The sequence below is a fragment of the Symphalangus syndactylus genome, chromosome 10 (assembly GCF_028878055.3).
Source record: "Symphalangus syndactylus isolate Jambi chromosome 10, NHGRI_mSymSyn1-v2.1_pri, whole genome shotgun sequence".
In the NCBI taxonomy this organism is placed as follows: Eukaryota; Metazoa; Chordata; class Mammalia; order Primates; family Hylobatidae; genus Symphalangus; species Symphalangus syndactylus.
This window is the reverse complement of record NC_072432.2, coordinates 90,077,593-90,101,811: the sequence shown is the minus strand read 5'-3', so window position 1 is coordinate 90,101,811 and position 24,219 is coordinate 90,077,593. Positions and strand designations below refer to the sequence as shown.

Sequence of the window (24,219 nt, the reverse complement as noted above, 5' to 3'; positions counted from 1 at the left end):
CAGGCGCTGCCCTGTCCCTGCTCCCTGCCCAACCAACCCTTCTCCCTCCCTTAGCTTCTCTTCAGCGTGCAGCCCACCAGGTCCTTCCTCCTTCCCGCAATCCCTCAAAGCCTTTGAAGGGCTGTTCTCTAGGAGACCCAGTCTTTCCGCCTCTCCCCGCCTTCCCCAGGCCCTACCGCCCCAGGCCACGGGGAATGGAAGGAGTGCGAAAGGGAGCCCCAGGCTCGTCTCCGCGCCTGCGCTTTGGGGAGAGAGCCCCTCCCCCCGCAATAACCCGGCACCGCTGAGCGGCACCCGGACGGTGGGATGCGGGTTGGGTGGGGTGAGCAGCTGGGGCAAGGTCAGTGCTTTCAAAGAGGGAGGGGAGCCCGGCCCCCGGAACATCCCCCACTCCCGAAAGTTTCCCTTCCGGGGCCACGGAGTGTGCGCGAGGATGGCGCGGGGGGCGGGAGGGGGTGGGGTGGGGGTGCACAGAGTCGCAGCCGGACCCCCGAGGAGGGTGCGGCTGGAGGGAGGGACGGAGGGGCGGGCAGCAGGGTTTGGGCAGGAAGCCGCGACGCCCTCTCCGACCCTGTACTGCCACGAGAGCCTTACCCTCCACACCCCACTCCCCCCGGCCCGGAGCTACAGATCGCCCCCCCGCACTCGCCGCCCTTTCAATCCCAAGTAGACCCAGAACTCACCGAAATGAGGTGTTGAGCTGGGCCAGGGTAGGCCGGATCCGCCAGGTCCATGGCCGCGGCTTGGGGGCGGGGGGCAGAGAAAGGGGGGTGCCGGAGCCGCCTCCTGATGTCAAGGCTTTAAGGGGGCCGGGGAGCCCCGCCCCTGGCTCTGACCCCGCCCCCCTCCTCCCTAGCAGCCAATCCACGTTCAGCCTGGATGCGCGCCCCTCCCAGCCCCCTCCAGATGTTCCCAGGACGCGAGCTAAGTCTGCCCGGCCGGCGCGCGCCGCTTCCGCTTTGGTGGGAAGGACCTCCCTTCCCCCTTATAGAAACACTTTCTCCAGGCCGGGCCCGTCTTGGTAAACCTCAGCCGTGCCTGGGTAGAGGACGCCGGGCTGGGCCGAGCGGGGGTGGAATGAGGGCGTCTAGAACAGAGATAACTAAGTAGGTGCGCGCGGGCCCACAGGCATGCGCGTTTGCTTCTGTGGGGCTGGGCGTGCACGTGTATGTGTGGTTGTGAGCATCGGTGTTTGTAATTTGCCTTTTTGCATACGTGTTGGGTGTAAATCCATGGGGGAAAGGCTTGAGTGCCTCTTTGGCCTTACATGCTCCCGCCTCTCTCTTCCTTCTCCAGGAACGGGTCGTCCCCCCCCGCCCCGTAATCTGGAAAACAGTGATAGGAACAGGCTCCTCTCATCAGACGGCAGTGCTGGCCGTTTCCTCACTGGTTTGGGGGGAAGGCTGGGCAGAAAAAGGATACAACCTTGTTCTCAACCACTTGCTATCTCGGTGAGGATGAGGAAAAGCAAACAGGCCCCTGCAGAGCCTCAGAGCTTTCAATATCATTCCCATTAGTCCTTAATTAAACACCTATTTGCCCTCGCCTAAATACCGTATAATCCTCACAACCTGCATTGTAGTGACTGCCCCAGAAATGTAGGTTCTCAACTGGGTTCTGCAGGGAAATACGAAGGAATCCCTAGGTACAGTCTCTGCCTACTTCATTAAAATTTCCTTTGTCGCGGGTATACAAAGGATGCAGCTTAGAGTATCATATTAGTCCAATAAAGGAACATAAAAAGTAAGGCAATTTAGGGTGCTCAGATTGGCTAGGATTAAGAGTTCTTTCCTGAAGGAGGTTTATTTAAATACGGGATTTGAAGGGCAGAGAGAGCTTGAGTAGGGTCCAGGCAGGGTAAAGGCCACAAGGAGACTCAGATAGGAAAGAGCAAATTATCTGCATGGGACCGTGAGCAGATCACCGTGGTACATTGGGAAGTGGGAGAAGTTAATGGAGGAGGTTTCTTATGGAGGAGAGCAGAATAAGGATATGGATGTGACAAGACATAAGATAAAGAAGTCATTTTGAGTTCTTGAGCATAGAGGTAGTTTGATGAAAAGAGTGCCCGAGGACAGCTATTACTGGAACCTAAAAGATGTCTTGATGGTTACCCCCACCAGCTTTCTCATTTTTTTGCTTAAAAAATATTTTATTCTTTTCTTTTCTCTGAGATGGAGTCTCAACTCTGTCCCAGGTTGGATGGAGTGCAATGGCACAATCTCTGCTCACTGCAACCTCTGCCTCCTGATTTCAGGTGATTCTCCTGCCTCAGCCTCCCAAGTAGCTGGTATTACAAGTGTGCGCCACCACACCTGGATAATTTTTGTATTTTTAGTAGAGACGGGGGCTTCACCATGTTGGCCAGGCTGGTCTCGAACTCCTGACCTCAGGTGATGTGCCCACCTCGGCCTCCCAAAGTGCTAGGATTACAGACGTGAGCCACCATGCCCGGCTCTTAAATTATTCTTAACATGCAATAAAATGTACACATCTTAGGTGCTTTGTTTGGTGAATTTCAAAATATACACCTATGTAATAAACACCCAAAACAAGATACTGAACCACCACCCTATAAAGTTCCCTCATGCCCCTTTATAGTTGATCACCCCACACCCACCACCACCCTCCCCTGGCAACTTCCTGAATTATAGCACCGTAGATTTGTCTGCATTTGTATTTCGCATATATGGAGCTTTACGGTATGTACTTGTGTCTGTATCCTTTAGCTTAGTAATGTTTTTGAGATCCATCCATGTGTATCAGTAATCTGTTCTTTTTTATTGCTGAGTAATATTCCATTGCATGAATATATCACAATGTGTTTATCCATTCTTCAATTGATGGATATTTGGGTATTTCCAGTTGGGGCTATGATGAATATGGCTGCTATTAACATTCTGGTGCAAATATTTTCATAGACATGTTTTCATTTCTCCTTTTCACCTTATTTCTTGATGATAGTGGCATCTTCGGAAGCCTACAGCATTGTGAATTCTTATTCAATCATCTAACATTTATTGAATAGGGATCAGTGGGCTAGTTCTGGGATTACAACAAAAAGTAGACATGGTCCTTTCCTCAAAGGGCTTGAAAGTCCAATAAAACTCCATATACCTGTTGTATTCCTAATATTGCCTTGTATTCCTAATTCTGCCTTGAGGTAGAAAACCTTAAAAGTCTGCCAGGCATTTCTTTTTTTTTTTTTTTTGAGACGGAGTCTTGCTCTGTCGCCCAGGCTGGAGTGCAGTGGCGCAGTCTCGGCTCACTGCAAGCTCCGCCTCCCAGGTTCACGCCATTCTCCTGCCTCAGCCTCTCCGAGTAGCTGGGACTACAGGCGCCCGCCACCACGCCCGGCTAATTTTTTGTATTTTTAGTAGAAACGGGGTTTCACTGTGGTCTTGATCTCCTGACCTCGTGATCCGCCCGCCTCGGCCTCCCAAAGTGCTGAGATTACAAGCGTGAGCCACCGTGCCCGGCCTGGTCTGCCAGGCATTTCTTTTTTTTTTTTTTTTTTTTTTTTTTTTTTTTTTTTTTTTTTTGAGATGGAGTCTCGCTCTGTCGCCCAGGCTGGAGTGCAGTGGCGCGATCTCGGCTCACTGCAAGCTCCGCCTCCTGGGTTCACGCCATTCTCCTGCCTCAGCCTCTCTGAGTAGCTGGGACTACAGACGCCCGCCACCACGCCCGGCTAATTTTTTGTATTTTTTAGTAGAGACGGGGTTTCACCGTGGTCTCCATCTCCTGACCTCGTGATCCGCCCGCCTCGGCCTCCCAAAGTGCTGGGATTACAAGCGTGAGCCACCGCGCCTGGCCTCTGCCAGGCATTTCTAACTACTTTTGGATGTTTCCAAATAACTGAATTATTGGAAGTAAACAGAACATCAAGATGATAATTTACTTTCCTTTTTTTTTTTTTTTTTTTGAGACAGTCTTGCTCTGTCACCCAGGCTGGAGTGTAGTGGCACAATCTCGGCTCACTGCAAGGTCTGCCTTCCAAGAGGCAGTTCTCTTGCCTCTTGCAATTCTCCAGCAATTCTCCTGCCTCAGCCTCCTAAGTAGCTGAGATTACAGGCGTGCGCCACCACACCCAGCTAAATTTTGTATTTTTAGTAGAAATGAGGTTTCACCAAGTTGTCCAGGCTGGTCTTGAACTCCTGACCTCAAGTGATCTGCCCACTTCAGCCTCCCAACGTGCTGGGATTAGTAAGGCATGAGCCTCTGCACCAAGCCAATATTTTACTTTGCATTTAGATGTTTACCCTTGTTGAATACACACAGCCAGAACATCTGTATTTGTCAGAGCAAGTACCTGCACTCCTTCCTTAAAGGCTATTGTGCACTTGATAATTTCAGCATTCAGATTTTGGCAGATTCTCTATGCTTCACAAACCTTCATCCTCACTGACAGGGGTTGAAAGAAGTGTAGCTACTATTGCTTCAAGATCCCTTTCAGTCTTTTGATGAGGCTTAAGACACTTTTCATTCCTTAGTGCTATTATTTGCATAAATTAAAAATTACACAGAAGTCCCAAAGTTTGTTCTTCACTCTTATGATATGCCACTAATCATATATTGTTATTTACTTGAGTCGTCTGTGTAACAAAACAGGCTACGCCTCTTGGGTCTCTGGTAGCTGCAGACGTAGAGACGTACAGACGTAGAAATGCCCAGGGGGCATCCAAGTAGAAACATCTCTCCAACTCGTCAGAACTTCCTGTGTGCCTCAGGAAGAGGTTGCGGTGGTGCTGCATAATGGGCTTCACAATTCTCAGGGCAGCACAAGCTTCCTGAGTCAGAGAGCAATCTTGGTTATGCCAGATTGCATCATCCAGCATATAAAACACCATCATTTTCTATGTGTGTACTGACATGGAAAAGGTTGGGAAGCACTGATGTAGGCTGTGGGATAAATAATTCTGAAGCTCAGGAGAGGAATCGGGATGATAGATTTGTGAGTCCTCAGAACGTTGGTGGTTACTGAAGTCATGGAGTTGAGGAGATCATGCAAGGGGAGAAAAGAAAGGCTGGAACAGAACCCCAAGGAACATCAATGTTAGAGGGGGGTCTCCAGAGAAGGAGAAAGAAAACTGAATGAACGCTGTCACCAGAACCCAAGAACGGGATTTCCAAAAAAAAGACCAAATACAGTCGGTCCTTCTTATTGGTGGCTTCCACATCCACGCACTCAGTCAACCTCAGATCAGAAAAAATAAAAGAATAAAAACTACATCTCTCTGAAGACTAGATCAGAAAAAAAATAACTACAGCAATAAAAATACAAAATTTTAAAAATTTAGTGTTAACTATTTACATAGTATTTACATGATATTACATATTATAAGTAATCTAGAGATGATTTAAAGTATATAGGAGAATACCCCCGGGTCATTTGCAAATACTATACTATTTTATGTAAGGGACTTAAGCATCCTTTGATTTTTGTGTCCTTGTGGGTCCTGGAACCAATTCCCCATGAATAGGAAGGGATAACTTTTTGGCCCCGATGTTGCTGAGTCAAGTTGGATCAGGACAGAGACATCCCCACTGACTCTGGCCACATATCATTGGAGACTTTGATAAAACCAGACTTTATTTGTTTATTTAAAATAGAGATGGGGTCTCACTCCATTGCCCAGGCTGTTCTCGAACTCCTGGGCTCAAGCAGTCCTCCCCTCTTGGCCTTCCAAAGTGCTAGGATTACAGGCGTGAGCCACCACGCGCGACTTGGCAAAACCAGATTCTGAAGGATTGAGAAAAATTTACAAAGTAAGGAATGGAGACAGGGAGTGTTTAAAACTTTTCGGCCAGGCGCAGTGGCCCACGCCTGTAATTCCAGCACTTTGGGAGGACGAGGTGGGTGGATCACCTGAGGTCAGGAATTCAAGACCGGCCTGGCCTACATGGTGAAACCCCGTCTCTACTAAAAATACAAAAATTAGCTGTGTGCCATGGCACGTGCCTGTAATCCCAGCTACTCAGGAGGCTGAGGCAGGAGAATCGCTTGAGCCTGGGAGGTGGAGGTTGCAGTAAGCTGATTGCGCCATGGCACTCCAGCCTGGGTGATAGAGTGAGACTCTGTCTCAAAAACAAAACAAAAACACAAACAACAACAACAAAACTTTTCTAAGATTTTGGCTATGCTGTGAGGGAAAAATTAGGCAGATAGATGGGTGGTACAGTGAGAGTTATTTTAGAAAACACTGGCTAATTTTAAAAATTATTCATTTAAGATTAGTTTTTATAAAAAGTAATATGTCCATATGGTTTAATAATCAAGTAATACTGAAGCAATTATTTGCTGCATTTCTTACCTCCAGCAATGAGCCATTTTAACTTTTTGGCTGATTCTTCTATATGACTAAATATGCTTATACTGCCATTCCTTTTTTTTTTTTTTTTTTTTGAGATAGAGTCTCACTCTGCTGTCCAGGCTGGAGTACAGTGGCACGATCTCGGCTCACTGCAACCTCTGCTTTCCAGGCTCAAGCAATCCACCCATTTCAGCCTCCCGAGTAACTAGGACTATAGGCGCACGCCACCATGTTCAGCTAATTTTTAAATTTTTTTTGTAGAGATGAAGTCTTATTGTCTTACCCAGGCTGGTCTGTAACTCCTGGGCTCAAGTGATTCTCCCGCCTTGGCCTCCCAAAGTGTTGGGATTACAGACGTGAGCCACCGCACCCAACCTGAGGACCTCATTTTAATGGGCACTAATTGCACATCCTTTTTGCTTTTTTTTTTTTTTTTTTGAGAGAGAGTCTCACCCTGTCGCCCAGGCTGGAATGCAGTGGTGTGATCTCGGCTCACTGCAACCTCCGCCTCCCGGGTTCAAGCGATTCTCCTGCCCCAGCCTCCCAAGTAGCTGGGATTACAGGCGCACACCAGTATGCCCAGCTAATTTTTGTATTTTTAGTAGAGACGAGATTTCACTATGTTGGTCAGGCTGGTCTCGAACTCTTGACCTCGTGATCCACCCGCCTCGGCCTCCCAAAGTGCTGGGATTACAGGTGTGAGCCACCGCGCCCAGCCAATCCTTTTTGCTTTTTTTTTTTTGAGACGGAGTCTCGCTCCTGTCGCCCAGGCTGGAATGCAGTGGTGCGATCTCAGCTCACTGCAACCTCTGCCTCCCGGGTTCAAGCGATTCTCCTGCCCTAGCCTCCCAAGTAGCTGGGATTACAGGCACGCGCCTGCACATCCTTTTTGAAACTAACTGCCACGGACATGAAATACAGTGGTTTCTCCCAACAGGTCAGGTAACTGCTCAGCCAATCTGTTACTAGGGAACAGGTCAGGTTCGGATGCTGAAGCATCTCCCAAAGCTTTTAGTTATTGAGGATTTCTTTTTTTAAGGCAGTATCGCTCTATTACCCAGGCTGGAGTGCAGTGGCATGATCTTGGCTCACTGCAACCTCAGCCTCCTGGGCTCAAGTGATCCTGCACCTCAGCCTCCCAAGTTGCTGGACTACAGGTGCATGCCACCACTCCCAGCTAATTTTTTTTTTTTTTTTTGTATTTTTTGCAGATTCGGGGTTTTGCCATGTTACCCAGGCTGGTCTCAAACTGCTGAGCTCAAGTGATCCACCTGCCTAAGCCTCCCAGTGTTGGGATTACAGGGGTGAGCCACTGCACCTGGCAGTTTCTTAATTAGCCATGTTGGACAAAGCCCCTGTGTATCCTTCTGCTCACTGAGGTTATTTTCTGTTATCAAGGAGTTATCTGGGAAAGGTGCCACTTGGCTTTGTAAGCCAGTCTCACTGTAGTCAGAGCCCATGTATTAGTTTTATAGTGCTGCTGTAAGAAATCACCACAAAACTTAGAGGTTTAAAATACTGATTTATTCTCTTACAGCTCTGGAGATTAAATCTGAAATCAAGGTGTTGGCAGGGCTGTTCCTTCTGGAGGCTTCAGGGGAGAATACATTTCCTTGCTTTTTCTAACTTCTAGAAGCCACTTGCATTCCTTGACTTGCAGCCCTTCTTCACATCACTCCAACCTCTTGCTTTTGTCATTACATCGCCTACTGTGGTCAGCTCTCCCTCTGCCTCCCTATTATAAGAACACTGATGATTGCACTTAGGGTATATTCTGATCATCCAGGTTAATCTCCCTATCTCAAGATCCTCAATCTCATTTGCAAAGCCCCTTTTGCTAAAGGAGGTGGACATCTTGGGGGACCATTATTCATCCTACCACAGCCCCATGTATGTTTCTGTGCACTGCCTTGGTGGAGTGAGAGTAGAGAGCAGCCAGCAGGGTTACAAGGTTTCAAAGTGTTCCTAAATTAAGATCTTGTGGGTAAACTCAGCTCTGTAACTACTGTGATAACTGAGACCATCATAAACTAGCCTCATTTCCATTAGCTCCATATCCCTCCCTCCCAACACTGCTTCCTTCAAAATGCTCTGTAGCACTGAGGCTGGACTCCTTATTACTTCATCATCCTGGAAAACAAGTTATCAGAGATAGTAAGATGCATGTTTTCTACAAGGTGAGATGTTTTTCTCATAAGCCTCCGGTCTAACAAGTGCAGTTGTGGTCTGCAGTGTGCTCACACAGTGTAATAGCACCTTATTTTTCTTTATCACTCCATATTCTGCAAAATACCTTCACATCCTTAGCTCATTTGGGCATAGGAAAAGGAAAGTGGTGTTATTTCGTTGTACAGATGAGTAAACTGTGGCTGTAAGGCAGATAATGGATTGGAAGGTAGATGACTTTAATATAGGAACCTCCCACCAGGCACCGGACACATGGATGGAATGAAACTTACATGTAATTGATAGAATTTGCTGCTGGACTTTGAGAGCATTTCAATGTGGGGAGTGTAAGTGAGAAAATCAACTGAGGTTTCTAGCTTAAGCAATGATTACTATCAAATGAGATAGGACTAGGTTTTGAATGAGGGTAGTGAGCTCGCTTTTGAGATCTGTTGACTCTGATGTACCTAAGAACTAAGGGACATAATACAAAACAGGAAAAATGCTAGTCTGGAACTGTGGATATAGGGCTACCAATATATTTGGGGACCATAAGCATGTAGGTAGTTGTTAAAATCATAGGGAAGAACTCACCCCAGGAAAAATACATAGAGGCGGACTGAATGGAACCATAAGCACTCAAAGTATGGTCTACCTCTGCTTGCCTCAGGATCATCTGGGGGAGCTGTTAAAAACAGATGCCTCATTGTAAATATACTTAATGTCACAAAATTGTACACTTTAAAAAAAATTACTAATTTATCTTTTAATTTTTTAATCCAATTTTTGATGGGATTTCTACGTTCTGAAAAACTGTACTTAAAAACAGTTAAAATGGTAAATTTTGTGTATATATTACAATAGAAGAATGCAAAAACAAACAAACAAGCAAAAAACAGAAAATAGATTCCTAAGCCCCATTCCAGACCTGAATTACTAAGGTTTTGCCCAAAGGCAGGCCTAGCAAGTCCGGAAGCCTGAAGAAACCAGGTAAGATTCAGAGAGCCCAGGAACTGATATATTTTAAGACTAGCCTAGTCTGATCTTTATAAATAATCCCCCAAAGCAGCCCTCTCCATAACCCATAACCAGGACCACTTTTCCTAGGCCATCTCAATCCAGATATCCTAGCTCATCACTCCACAGATTCATTCTCCTCAAGATTTGTTCCAAACAATGGGGAACAGATACTGATTCTTTCAATTATGTGCCTTGGACATTTTACCAAAAGCTCCTGCCAGGTTTTGCGGCTGCCTGATTGTTAAGGAGTTAAGGAGAATGAACATAATTCTCAATATAAAACCCTTTCAATATCTTTCTTGGTCTTCTTGCCCTCCCATCTCACTGCTTCTGGAAACTTAATCTGTTCTTTTCCTTCCCTTTTTCTATCAGTGATTCAGGGATTGGATGAGTCTCTATGGTTTGTTTTGCCCTGAAGAGCAGAAGGCTTCTGTCCCAACTGGTGTTGCCAAAGCAACATATTAATTCCATGCCATGATCCTGGGTCAAGATCTGCACAATCTGATTGGGCATATCACCTCGGATGGCAAGGGAGTGGAAGTGGTCAAAATCATGGAGTCCAAGCTTTCGGAGACGCCTTGCAGCTGCCCGGTAACACTTCCAGGGTTGAGGCTCCACAAGGAGGTAGCGGCAGAGGGAGGAAAGGTGGGCCAGGAACTCCCACAGGCCATGGTCTCCATGATTCAGATGAATCCACATGGTTATTGACATGCAGAAGCCAATGTCAAAAACTGAACGTCCAAATTGGCTTAAGAAAGAGCTCAAGAGAACCTTCCGGGTCCTTTGATTCATGAAGTCCAGGGTGATAAAGGTCAAGGCATCAGGAAAAGGACATTGTTTTTCGGCTCGCTTCACCAGGACTGGATCTATGTCGCAGCAGAGGAGACGGAATTCTCTTGAGGCATCTGAGCAGGTCTCCCCGTCAGGTAGGGAGAGGAAGTGTTTGTATAGAGCCACACTCAGATCCTAGAGGAATCCAAAACAGCTTTGTCACTGCAGTTCTCAATCAGTGAATGGAAGAGAAATCTGTATCATTCTCCCACTGAGAATGCCACTTACCTCTGGCTGTATAGGATGTGAGGTTCCTAAACCATAACCTAGAGGTTGTGCAAAAATTTTCCAGAGTAGGCCCTCAGTGCCCTCCAGGGGTCACATGCTGTAATGCATCATCCCCATATTTTCCTGACACGACACTGATGATAGATTGGGTTGTATAGCTGAAAGTTACAGCCAAATGGATGCAGCAAAGGAGCCTACAGCAGTATTTCCCAGCTTAAGTAATGTGCTGATAAACTCACTCTTTTTCTGGTTATCTCAAGACCCCAGGGAGGAGGAAAGGGGTCCAGAGGCATAACCAGTGTCTCTTACCAGGAAAGTGAGGAATACAGCAAGCACAATCTTATAAAAACCTGCTTCTCAGACCCGCGGTGGGGGAAGTCTGGATTCCAAAGTCCTCATTCAGCCTTCACTACAGCTTCAATTTTACTGTCTTAGGATTCACCACCTCCTTCTGAGACATTCTGCTTCTATAACCATCATTGCTAAAAGTCACTGCTAACAACCTTCTAGACAAGTCCAATGATTTGTGATTTTTACCACATTAGCACCTTTTTTACTCTTAAGTCACCAGCTCCTTTCTCTAACTTTGAATCCTTTGTTTTTGAGACAAAGTCTGGTTCTGTCGGCCAGGCTGGAGTGCAATGGCGTGATCTCAGCAACCTCTGCCTCCCAGGTTCAAGCGATTCTCCTGCCTCAGCCTCCTAAGTAGCTGGGATTACAGGCATGCATCACCACACTCGGCTAATTTTTGTATTTTTAGTAGAGACAGGGTTTCACCATGTTGGCCAGGCTGGTCTTTAACTGACCTCAAGTGATCCACCAGCCTCAGCCTCCCAAAGTGCTGGGACTATAGGAATGAGCCACTGCACCTGGCCTCTTTGATTTCTATAACCATTATAACTAATTCAAATTTGTGTTTTTCCACATAGTATTATCAAGGCATTTTTCTGTTTACTACTTTATTTGCTTAGTGTAACAAGCATTGAGGAAAATATTTATTTATGCCTTTTGTGCAGGTGAAGAAAATGCACAATGGAAAGCACCCAGATGTCCAATGATAGTGGCATGGACAAATAAATGTGGTAGAATCATGAAGATAGAATACTAAATAGCAGTTAAAAAATGAAGGCACCCAGCTTGGTGCACAACGTGGATGATTCTCACAAATACATAATGCTGAGAAAAAAAGCAAGCCGTAACAGAAAATATATGACAAGCATCCATTTACATGAAGCTCAAAAATGGGTGAAATTAAAGTACATCGTTAGGGAAGAAAAACAGTACACTATAAAAAAAAGCAAGGAAACAACAGAAGGCTAGTTGTTACCTCTGGGTAGTGACAGAGGTTTATGAACAGGAAAAGGCATATAGGGGAAGTTGTGGGGTGCTGAAACTGTTAATTTTTTATTTACTTATTTATTTTTTGAGACAGGGTCTTACTCTGTTTCCCAGGCTGGAGTACAGTGGCGTGATCACTGCAGCCTTGACTTTCCAGGCTCCAAAGATCCTCCTACTTCAGCCTCATGAGTAGCTGGAACCACAGGTGCACACCACCATGCCCAGCTAATTTTTGTATTTTTGGTAGGGGTGAGATTTTGCCATGTTGCCCAGGCTGATCTCGAACTCCTGGGCTCAAGCGATCAGCGTCAGCCTCTGAAAATGTTGGGATTACAGGCGTCAGCCACTGCGCCCAGCAGTTTTTTGGGTTTTTTGTTGTTTTATTTGAGACAGGGTCTCACTTTGTCACCCAGCTGGGGTATGTGGCACAATCAAGGCTCACTGCAGCCTCTACCTCCTGGGTTCAAGCGATCCTCCTCCCTCAGCTCTCTAAGTAGCTAGGACTACAGATGCCCACCACCACATCTGGCTAATTTTTTTTAGAGATGGGGTTTTGCCATGTTGCCCAGGCTGGGGAAGGAGTTTTTAAAACTGAAAAGAAAAAAGCACCCATAAATTATGGTACATCTATCCAATGAAACATTAGGAAGCTGCTAAAAAAGAATGCGGTGATATAAATAATCTCAGAATTAAAAGCTACTAATAGTGTGTTACCATTTGTAAAACTAAAAGGGGGGTACTTATACGTACATAAATGCTGGTATACACACAGGACTGATACCTAAGAAATTATAAACAGTAGTGCCACTGTGGGGGTGGGGAGGAGGATTTAGGGTTGGGAGTAGAGACTTGCTTTTTACTATATACCCCTTTGTTGTTTGAATTTGTTTGTTTTATCAAGCACAAGCATTTTTTTTCCCTTTTCTGACTACAAAGATCCACAAGAAAAAGCATTTTTTAAAAAGTGCAAAACAGAAAGCTCCATAAACGTACAGCCAGGTTTGGGAACCACTACCCTAGTTAGCTGCCAACTATGTCTTTACCTCTCATGTGTATACTACTCTCAACTTTAAAATCTCTGGTGGTTTCCTAATGCCTTTCGTGAAATCCCAAGCCTTAACCTCAGTCTCTCTTTTCCATTGTTTTTACGCTCTGACTTCCCGTATCATCGCAGTGGAGAAATTTTGCAGGGGACACCGGACATCAACCCATCTCCTCATTCCAGTCTTTGAGACTGTATCCAAATGTCCCCTTCCTACTTATCAGCTGAGTCCCACAAGGTCTGAAATCGTCCCCCAAAGTCTCTTCTGTGAAAGGACAGCAACACAACAGAATTGTCCCCCGCCCTCCAGATGCTGGACTAGAGTGATGGAGGGAGCGGAGAGAGGGTACTAACTTTTGAAGCATTTGCCAAAGTAAGTTCAGACTGCCTGCTAGTGTAGAATATCCCAGTGGCTACAGATAGGTGTGGGAGAGACATTTCCTTATTTTGCATGTGGTTTGATTATAATCATTATATGCCTAAGAATAGTTTGCAGCAAGAAGAGTGGCAGTGTCACCCTTCTCCATTCCCTTGGGCAAAATGCTATATTTGCTTCTCGATCCTCTCCACTGTACTCTGTCAACTAACTGTTTTTGTTTTGTTTTTGAGACGGAGTCTCGCTCTGTCGCCCAGGCTTGAGTGCAGTGGCACTAGCTCGGCTCACTCCAAGCTCCGCCTCCCGGGTTCACGCCATTCTCCTGCCTCAGCCTCCCGAGTAGCTGGGACTACAGGCGCCTGCCACCACGACCGGCTAATTTCTTGTATTTTTAGTAGAGACGGGGTTTCACCGTGTTAGCCAGGATGGTCTCGATCTCCTGACCTTGTGATCCACCCGCCTCGGCCTCCCAAAGTGCTGGGATTACAGGCGTGAGCCACCGCGCCCGGCCTACTCACTTTTTTTGAAATAAACATGCAGGTCCCAGGGTCTGTCCTGCACTGTATAGCACACATGAGTCTCAATATCAGGCATGATTCTGTCACCCTTGGCTGTTCTCTCCCAGTAAACCAAACCTAACCCCATGTTCCCAAACGTGTGTCTCTGGAAGCCCCCTCTCCCCAGTCAAAGCGCCAGGCATGCTGGACAGAGGCCACCCTAGATACAAGGACCGTTCCCACCTGGGGTCTGGCCCTGAAAGAGAAGTGGGAACGTAGTCGACAAGGACTCCTCTCCAAGAGAGATTCCTAAGACAGATGGTGGAACCCTGGGCGGACAGGCAGCAGTGGCACTGGCTCAGTCAACGCCACGCTTTATACTCGTTTTGGGAAAGTTTCGATGGGTGTGAGCCCAGGCCAAAACCACAGTGGATGTGTAGGCAGCCAACCACTTGGCTCCGGATGCTCCAATCCCTCCCCTGTCACTCACCCCGGAGTTACACCCCACGTCGAGCCCCAGAATCGGCCCGTTCTCGGGACTCTCAGGAAAGAGCTGTCGAAGCAGCTCCGGGGGCAGGAGGCGGAGCCGTTGCTCCGGAGGGTGGAAGCGAGAATAATGAGGAAAATTTCCGAACGGGGCGGCGCCAGGTTCCAGAACTCGCGATTCCTCTTCCGCTGCGGTCTCCTTAACACTCCCTCCATCCAGTTCCGTGGGCAGCGCCATTAGCCTCAACACCGCCTCTGGGCCCTGGCGGAACCGGAAGTCGGGAACCTGCGGTCGGCGTGGGCTGTGGCGGTGCCAGCGCGCGTGCGCCGAACGGCGAGGGCGGGTGGCTAGAATTCTGCGGTGAATCAGAAAGGCTGGCCTGACTTCCTCTCGCTGTATACCTGCAGCCGGCGAGCGCCTGGGGCTTGCCTTGTATTATTGAACCCTCATCACAACACTGGGAGGGGATTAGCAATATCATCCACGTTTTACAGGGATGAAACAAACTCTGAGGGCTACGTGTCTTGGCCAAGCTGACATAGTTTGAAACTTGGGCTAGTTGACCCAGAACAAGTATACCAGTTTGTTGGGATCTTGGAAATCAATTTTAGTCCCATTTCCTTTCTTTATAAATGCAAAAAGTGAGACCGAGAGAACTTAACTTGTCTGGGGTCATACAGTGAATCTGTGACTCAAAAACTTCCACCTGGTTCAGGTAAGGGTAGCCAGGAGCTGCAGGTCACTTGCGAAGCCAGCCGACTCAGCCCTGTCCCCCAGGGGCAACTGTAGACCATGAGCTCCTTGAGAGGCAAGGACCGTGCCTTAAGAGCCAGCACTTAAAGAGTGCTTACCAGGCACCAGACACCCTTGTAAGCTCCTTAGTCAATCCTCTCACCCCGTAAGAAAATGACCGTATTATTATTCTTTTTATATAGATGAGGACACTGGAGTACAACAAAGTAACTTGTCCAAGATCCCACAGTTAAAAATGATGGTACTAGGATTCGAACCCAGGTAGTTTGGATCCAGAGGATGTGCTTGCAATGCTGTGTTATTCTCAGCCTTGAGTCTCCTATACTTACCATGGGCCTGGCACAAAGATGCTCAACAAATGTTGTTGAATGAAAACTCAATAGAGGATACAATAAGGCCAGATCTGTTTGGGGAAACTTTAAATGGAAGGGAGAAAGGATGCGAACTGAAACAGACATAGTGGAATCGAGTTGGGCAAGATGTGAGTCAGAGATTGGAAATAACAGAGCTGATAAGGAGAGGAACTGAAGGGTCAACCTAGGTAGCAGGTTCCAGTCAAAAGCCAGGATGGCCCAGAATATCCATCAGGGTCAACCAAGCATCAGCAGAGTTGTGCAGGACCCCGATCCCCACCCCTGCACCTGGCCCACCCATCTTAAAGGGGTATCCTGCTCCATGAGGCTGGCAGTTAGGTAAACTTCTTATAAGGCACTGAAGCATGACTCCTGCAAACAGTGCCATCAGGAGTTAAAATAAGCGCTGTTTTCCTCTCAGTTTTTACTTTATATTTTCTTTTTTCCTTTTTTTGAGATGGTGTCTCACACTATTGCTCGGGCGGGAGTGCAATGGCATGATCTCGGCTCACTGCAACCTTTGCCTCCCAGATTCAAGTGATTCTTCTGCCTCAGCCTCCCAAGTAGCTGGAATTACAGGCACCCGCCACCATACCTGGCTAAGTTTTTGTATTTTTTAGTAGAGAGGGGGTTTCACTATGTTGGCCAGGCTGGTCTCGAACTCCTGACCTCGTAATCTGCCCACCTCGGCCTCCCAAAGTGTTGGGATTACAGGCGAGAGCCACCACGCCCAGGCTTTACTTTATATTTTCATCTCTATCTGGCCTGCTGTTTCTCTAGTTTCACTTATTTGAGGACATTAGTTAATAAAAGTCACTCGAATTTAGTAAACCACAGTATTCTGCACAATTACAGAAAAGGAGAAAAAGCTGCACCGTTTTGACAAATTTTGGTGAGCTGAGCTGAACTTGCCTCTTTTTGTCACTAGATGACGCTAGCACAAATAATTAACAATTTTCAAGGAGCTGGAATCATCTTGCTTCCGGGACAGTGAATGGCAAGAACTCCTGACCCTGGGGTTCCTACAGAAGCAAAGATAGGTGCTGGTAACATTACTGGTGATCTAAAATGCCTGAGAGGTGACCTCATAAAGAGGTGTTTTAATTTGATCCACTCTGGTGACTTTTCTAACCTATGACCACTTTTCAGAGCCTAACAGCACAGGTGTCTTGACAATGCTTGACAATACCAGCCCCAGCACCTTAAATAGCTGTAGCAGCACCTAAGAGCTCACTCTGCATTTTGGTCAGCCAGGTTTTATGGAGTGTGATGCACATATAATTCCAAGGAAAAGGGGAAGAAGGGGACGCCCTCTTTAAGGAAAAAACCCCCACCAACTTACAAATATAAAGATAGGTATAAAAGTGAATATTTATTTATAATGAGAAATCATAACAAATTACAAATTTTGAGAAGCTGACTACTACAAGCATCACAAAAAATTTTCTATAATAGTTTGATTGATTAAATGCTAGTCACACTTGAATATTACTTTTTTTCTTACATTTTTGGCTGCATACTCTTTGATTGCTTCTTCACATGACAATCACTTGATAATATCATTTTAGAGAGAGACCAGGAAGGTAATTCAGTCTTTTCTTAACGTGGTGGATCAAAATTGTCTTTTATTATTTGTGGCAGTTATAAAAGTTTCTTTCAAGTTCACAAGTTGTTATTGGCAATGTCATGTAAATTTTTTGGTTTGTTATCAAATTGGGGGAGAACTTTGATTAAATTTCTTTCATTTATTTTCTTTATCCATTCATCTGTTGATGGACATTTACATTGCTTCCAAATCTTTTTTTTTTTTTTTTTTTTTTTTTTTTTTTTTTGTGACAGAGTCTTTCTCTGTGGCCAGGCTGGAGTGCAGTGGCCTGATCTTGGCTCACTGCAACCTCCGTCTTCTGGGTTCAAATGATTCTTCTGGCTCAGCCTCCCGAGTAGCTGGGACTACAGGTGCACGACACCATGCCTGGCTAATTTTTTGTATTTTAGTAGAGATGGGGTTTCACCATGTTGGTCAGGCTGGTCTGGAACTCCCGACCTCAGGTGATCGGCCCGCCTCGGCCTCCCAAAGTGCTGGGATTACAGGCATAAGCCACTGCACCCGGCCCCAAATCTTGGCTATTGTGAAAAGTGCTGCAATAAACATGGGAGTGCAGATATCTCTTTGATATAATGATGTCCTTTCTTTTGGGTATATACCTAGTAGTGGGATTGGTGAATCATAAGGTAGCTCTATTTTTAGTTTTTTGAGGGCCCTCCAGACTGTTCTCTGTAGTGGTTGTAGTAATTTACATTCCCACCCACAGAGTATGAGGGTTCCCATTTCTCCACATCCTCACCAGCATGCATTATTGCCTGTCTTTCCGATGAAAGCCATTTTAACTAGGATGAGATGCTATCTCATTGTAGTTTTGATTTGCATATCTCTGGTGATCAGTGATGTGGAGCACCTTTTCATATACCTGTTTGCCATTGTATGTTTTCTTTTGAGAAATGACTATTCAGATCTTTCGTCCATTTTTAATTTGATTACTAGATTTTTTCCTATTGAGGTATTTGAGCTCCTTATATATTCTGGTTATTAATCCCTTGTCAGATGGATGGTCTGCAACTATTTTTTCTCCCATTCTGTGGGTTGTCTCTTCACTTTGTTCATTGTTTCCTTTGCTGTTAAAAACCAACAGAAGCTTTTTAACTTGATGTGATCCCATTTGTCCATTTGTGCTTTGGTTGCCTGTGCCTGTGGGGTATTACTCAGAAATTTTGCCCAGCCCAATGTGCCAGAGAGTTTCCCCAGTGTTTCCCTTTAGTAGTTTCACAGTTTGAGGTTGTAGATTTAAGACTTCAATCAATTTTGATTTGATTTTTGTATATGTTAAGAGATGGAGGCCTAGTTTCATTCTTCTGCATATGGATATCCAGTTTCCCAGCACCATTTATTGAAGAGAATGTACATTCCCTAATGTATATTCTAGGCAACTTTGTTGAAAATGAGTTCACTGTAGATGTATGGATTTATTTCTGGGTTTTCTTTTCTGTTCCATTGGTCTATGTATCTGCTTTTATACCAGTACCATGCTGTTTTGGTTACTATAATGGCTCTGTAGTATAATTTGAAGTCAAATAATGTGATTCCTCCAGCTTTGTTTTTTGCTCAGGATAGTTTTGCCTAACTAACATTTTAATGTATATCCATCTAGGGTTTTTTCTATTCATAAGTAAGCATAAAATGTGTGTGCATATATATATTTAATCAACATTAAGCAGATTAAGTAGTTTTAACATTACTCACTCAAATATTACAACTGTGAGTATAGCCTCCTTTGGAGATGCCACCAGAAGCCTACATTTCAGAACATTTTTGAGGAATACAGGCCATTTAGTTTGCAGAATATCCTTCATTTTTTTTTTTTTTTTGGAGACAGAGTCTCACTCTGTCGCCCAGGTTGGAGTGCAGTGGCATGATCTCGGCTCACTGCAACCTCTGCCTCCCAGGTTCAAACAATTCTCATGTTTCAGCCTTCCGAGTAGGTGGGACTGCAGGCATGTGCCACTATGCCCAGTTAATTTTTGTATTTTCAGTAGAGATGGAGTTTCACCATGTTGCCCAGGCTGGTCTTGAGCTCCTGACCTCGAATTTCTGACCTCAAGTGATCCACCCACCTCAGCCTCCCAAAGTGCTGGTATTACAGGTGTGAGCCGCTGCACCCACCCTCAGTTTGGTTTTGTCTAGTATTTCTTCATGATAAGACTCAGGCTTTGCTTCTTCTTTTCTTTCTTTCTTTCTTTTTTTTGAAATAGGGTCTCACTCTGTCGCCCAGGCTAGAGTGCAGTGGCATAGACTTGGCTCACTGCAGCCTTCACTGCCTGGGCTCAAGCAATCCTCCTGCCTTGGCCTCCCAAAGTGCTAGGATTACAGATGTGAGACATCCTGGCAGCCGGCTTTGCATTTTTTTGGCAGAAGTGTTATAAAGTATATTTTTGTCCTTCTCAGCACATCATATCAGAAAACACATAGTGTCAATTTGTGCCATTATTTGTGATTCATGATTAAGTTGGAACCTAACAGTTTTTTCTACTGTAGTGTTATCATTTTTTCCTTTGTAACTTTTTTTTTAGACAGGGTCTCGCTCTGCCCAGGCTGGAGTGCAGTGGCATGATATCGGCTCCCTGCAACCTCTGCCTCCCAGGCTCCAATAATCCTCCCACCTCAGCCTCCCAAGTAGCTAGGACTATAGGCATGTGTTACTCAGCTAATTTTTGTATTTTTAATAGAGACAGGGTTTCGCCATGTTGCCTAGGCTGGTCTTGAATTCCTGGACTCAAGCGATCCACCCACTTCAGTCTTCCAAAGTGCTGGGATTACAGGTGTAAGCCACCGCGCCAGACCTCTCCTTTGTAATTTAAAAGTAATCTGTGAACAAAAAGCAATCTATGCACATGAAAAGATACTAAGCATCACTACTCATTAGGGAATGCAAACCCAAACCATAATGAGATACCAATTCACATCCACAAATAGGGCTAAAATTTAAAAGACAGACATCAACAAGTTGGCAAGGATGTGGGGAAATTGGAAACCCTCATCCATTGCTGATGGGATATAAAATGGTGCAGCCCCTTCGAAAAACAACTTGGCAGTTCCTCAAAAAGTTAAACATAGGTACATATGACACAGCAATGCTTCTCCTAGGTATATACCCGAAAGAACTGAAAACACATCCCCACAAAAATCAGGAATGTTTATAGCAGTATTACTCATATAGACGAAAGTGAAAACAAATGTCCATCAATTGATGAATGGGTACATAAAATGTGGTCTATCCATACAATAGAATATTATTTGGCAATAAAAAGCAATGAAGTGGCCAGGTGCAGTGGCTTACACCTGTCATCCCAGCACTTTGAGAGGCAGAGGTGGTGGATTGCTTGAGTCCAGGAGTTCAAGACCAGCCTGGGTGACATGGTGAAACCCCGTCTCTACAAAAAAAAAAAAAAAAAAAAACACACACACACGCACAAAAATTAGGCTGGGTGCAGTGGCAGATGCCTGTAATCTCAGCACTCTGGGAGGCTGAGGAGGGCAGATCACTTGAGTCCAGGAGTTCAAGACCAGCACGAACAACATGGCAAAACCCTGTCTCTACAAAAAATACAAAAATTAGCTAGGCATGGTGGTGCATGCCTGTAGTCCCAACTACTCAAGAGGCTGAAATGGAAAGATGGCTTGAGCTCAGGAGGTGGAGGCTGCAGTGAGCCAAGATTGTGCCACTGCACTCCAGCCTGAGTGACAGAGCCAGGCCCTGTCTCAAAACAAGAACAAAAACAAAAACAACAAAAATTAGCTGGGCATGGTGGTGTGCACTTGTAGTCCCAGGTGCTCAGGAGGCTGAGGCGGGAGGATTGCTTGAGCCCAGGAGGTGGAGGTTGCAGTGAGCTGAGACTGTGCCACTGCCCTCCAGCCTGGGTGACAGAGTGAAACTCTATCTCCAAAAAGAAAAAGGAATGAACTACTAATACATGCTACAACATAGAGAACACTGGAAAACATTATGCTAAGTGAAAGAAGCCGGTCACGGAAGACTGTATTGTATGATTCCATTATGTGAAGTGTTCAAAATAGGTACGTTTCTAGAAACAGAAGGTAGATTCGTGGTTGCCAGGGGATAGGGGAAGGCAGGGAATAGGGACTAATGCTAATGGGAGAGAGAGACAAAAACCTTCTAAAATTAGATTGTGGTGATAGTTGCACAGCCCTTTGAATATACTAAGAAAACATTGAATTGCACATTTTAAATGGTAAGTTATACGGTATTTGGATTATATCTCAATAAAGCTGTTTAAACACAAAGAAAGGCTGGGCACGGTGGCTCACACCTGTAATCCCAGCACTTTGGGAGGCTGAGGCAGGTGGATCACCTGAGGTCAGGAGTTTGATACTAGCCTAACCATCATCGTGAAACCTCATCTCTACTAAAAATACAAAAATTAGCAGGGCTTGGTGGCGGACGCCTGTAGTCCCAGCTATTTGGGAGGTTGAGACAGGAAAATTGCTTGAACCCGAGAGGTGGAGGTTGCAGTGAGCCGAGATCGTGCCAGGGCACTCCAGCCTGGGCAACAGAGGGAGACTGTGTCTCAAAAACAAAAACAAAAACAAAAAACAAACACAAAGAAAAAAGAAGTCTGTGTGGAGGAATGTTTAAACTATATCAATATTCTGTTCCCTATCAAACTTGCACCTAAGAGTTTTAGCATCCATTGATGATTCTTGACTGAATCATTACTATATTGCAAAATGGTGATTTTTCTATCATTACTTCTTCATCTACTAGTTGGCATTTTACTATAAGGAAGAGCCATCAAAGATATTTTTAAAAATAAAAAATAGGATTATACTCAACGTTAATGCTTCATAATTTGCTTTCTAATTTAATATTATTCAGTACTGTGATTCTGTATGTAAATATTTGCCCATGTCATCATTTTTAGTGGCTGCTAAGTTTTTTGTTTTTTGAGACAGGGTCTTGCTCTGTCACCCAGGCTGGAGTGCAATGGCCTCATCTCAGCTCACTGCAACCTCCGCCTCCTGGGTTCAAGCGATTCTCCTGCCTCAGCCTCCTGAGTAGCTGGGATTACAGGCATGTGCCACCAAGCCTGGATAATTTTTGTATTTTTTAGTAGAGACGGGGTTTCACCATGTTGGCCGGGCTGGTCTCAAACTCCTGACCTCAGGTGATCCTCCCGTCGCAGCTTCTGAAAGTGCTGGGATTACAGGTGTGAGCCACCGCACTCCGTCTCTATGAATCTTATTGGAGGATTATTCCATTAGACAAAAATCACACTGATAAGTCTCTTTAAGACAAGGCCTTCTCTATCTTGGGTACCCAGTGAGGCTGCGGAGGAATAATGTCCTTAAGATCCTTAGAAGGTCTTTCTCTTCCTGCCATCTTGAATCCTGTGGAGGCCTGCTGGGAACAGGACTTCTAAAAGGAAATAAGTCTGGAAGGCTGTGGTCCAAGGCCATTTTTGCTGGCTGTAAGCACAGTCTCTGGAATCAAAGGGAGCACACAGTAGTTCCTCTTAAAATTGAAGGTGGTTTATGCCTGAGATGAAACAGAATTCTATTTGGGCAAGAGATGTGCTTATGTATACAAAGCAAAGGACACCACAGTGACTCCTGGTGGCAAACCAAGCAAAACCAGAGTAATCTGGTGAAAGGTAACTCGGGCCCATGGAAACAGTGGCAAGGTTCATGCCAAATTCCGAAGCAATCTTCCTGCTAAGCCCACTGGACACAGAATCTGAGTGATGCTGTACCCCTCAAGGATTTAAGCTAATGAAAAGTCAATAAATAAAAGTGGATTTGTGGGGGGAAAAAGATCCTTAGAAGTCCTATTGTTTCACAGAGTGGGTCTGCAACAAATGCCTATGGGATCCTTAGGAGTACTTCTGCCTGTCTGAAGGATTCTGAGGCACCCGCTTAGATCTTTCGGATGCTTAATGACTGCTTTTACAGTCATAGCTTTGACTTCATCTTTACCCAGAGACTGTGTGTTCCTGACAGTGCTCTGGAGTTGATCTTTGCCCCGAGGCTTTTTTATTACTTTGACAATTCTTTCTTGCTGGAAAGATTATCCTGGGCTTTTTATATCTCCTCCAAATTCTGCTTAAAAAACAGAATAATTCTTTCTTTAGCGTTTTTTCTCACTATCTGTATCTTAGGATGCAAGGCTCAAATAAGCCAAACACACTTTCAACACTGCCTGAAAATCCTAGCCAGAGTCATCAGTTCATTAGACCTTTTTTATCTTTCACATTAGTACAGAGGGAAGTTTCACTCAACTGTCCACCACTATATCAGAGTCACTGTTCCTCCAGATTCCAGTAGTGTTTCACTCAACTTTCCCTGGAGCCTTCGCCCGCAGTCTCCTCAAGCCCCTGCCAGCTTTCCCGCGCGGTCTCACCGAGGGTGTCAGGCGCCTCCCACACATGTTAGGTTCTGCTATGGCAGTGCCTCGCTTCCAGGTACAAAATCCTGTTCCAGGCATCTGTTGCTGCATAGCAAATGACTTCAAGCTTAGTGGCATAAAACCACAACCATTTTATTATTCTCATGGATTCTGTGGATTAGGAATTCGGATAGGGCATGGAGGAGATGGATTTTTAATGCTCCGTGAGGTCTTGAACCTCAACCAGGAAGACTCGGTGCACAGGAGCTGGAACAGCTGAAGTTGGAGAATCCACTTCCAAGATGGTTCTTCTTGCCTACAGCTGCCAGCCTGGCGGGCGTGGCTGGGAGGCTGGCTGGGAGGCTCAGCTGGGTCTCTTGGCTGGAGCACCATGGCTGGAGCACCACACGTGGCCTCTCTGGCATGGCGGCCTCGGGACATTGGACTTCTTACATAGTGGCTCAGGAGAAAAAGAAGCCAACAGAGGGGGACAGCAGTGATGCGGGACAGGCGAGGCTCACTCCTTTTGGCAGGGTTTTCCCAGATAAAGCAAGCAGAGAGTGTGGAGGGGAGTGGAGGATGAGAAGCTGGGAAGAAAGCATCTTAGCCATCCATGGTGTGTGTGTGTGTGCACGCACGCATGTGCATGTTTGTGTGCACGCGCGCGCGCACACACACACACACAAAATCTGTGAGGGCAAACAGGTTTCCTGGGAGTAGCCAGACTCGAGTAAAGACAGATGGTGTAGGTGAGCTGGCTGAGGTTGCCCAGCTCTGGGATTTCTCGTCTCACTGGGGGCTGGGTACTGTATGTGAAGACTGTCCCATGGGTGGGGGATGCATACAGAGGCCACCATGGGGC

General features: G+C 45.7%; 2 protein-coding genes, 1 long non-coding RNA gene and 1 pseudogene across 7 annotated transcripts in view; 2 read left to right on the top strand and 2 right to left on the bottom strand.

Moving 5' to 3' along the window:
- NCKAP5L (NCK associated protein 5 like) overlaps nt 1-936 on the bottom strand; it is a 39,424-nt gene extending 38,488 nt beyond the window's left edge. For 2 of the 5 annotated variants that reach the window (XM_055294944.2, XM_063610478.1), the window contains exon 1: nt 684-789. The gene's annotated coding sequence lies outside the window, so the exon portion shown is untranslated. Of the gene's footprint in view, nt 1-683 lie in introns of all 5 variants that reach the window. The other 3 variants (XM_055294943.2, XM_055294940.2, XM_055294941.2) reach the window with 3 other exon arrangements.
- LOC134731541 (uncharacterized) lies at nt 905-11,665 on the top strand. The gene is made up of 2 exons (XR_010113893.1): nt 905-1,106; nt 9,870-11,665. It is a non-coding gene; the product is annotated as an uncharacterized lncRNA (long non-coding RNA).
- Nucleotides 7,814-14,569, bottom strand: BCDIN3D (BCDIN3 domain containing RNA methyltransferase). The gene is made up of 2 exons (XM_055294945.2): nt 14,300-14,569; nt 7,814-10,463 (listed from the first exon to the last, which is right to left on the bottom strand). Exons 1-2 carry the CDS (start codon nt 14,531-14,533, stop codon nt 9,819-9,821), a joined length of 879 nt encoding a protein of 292 aa, XP_055150920.1. The 5' UTR covers nt 14,534-14,569; the 3' UTR covers nt 7,814-9,818.
- Nucleotides 14,570-15,616: 1,047 nt separating this feature from the next.
- LOC129491639 (large ribosomal subunit protein eL33-like) lies at nt 15,617-22,740 on the top strand (annotated as a pseudogene).
- The last annotated feature ends 1,479 nt before the right edge of the window (nt 22,741-24,219 follow it).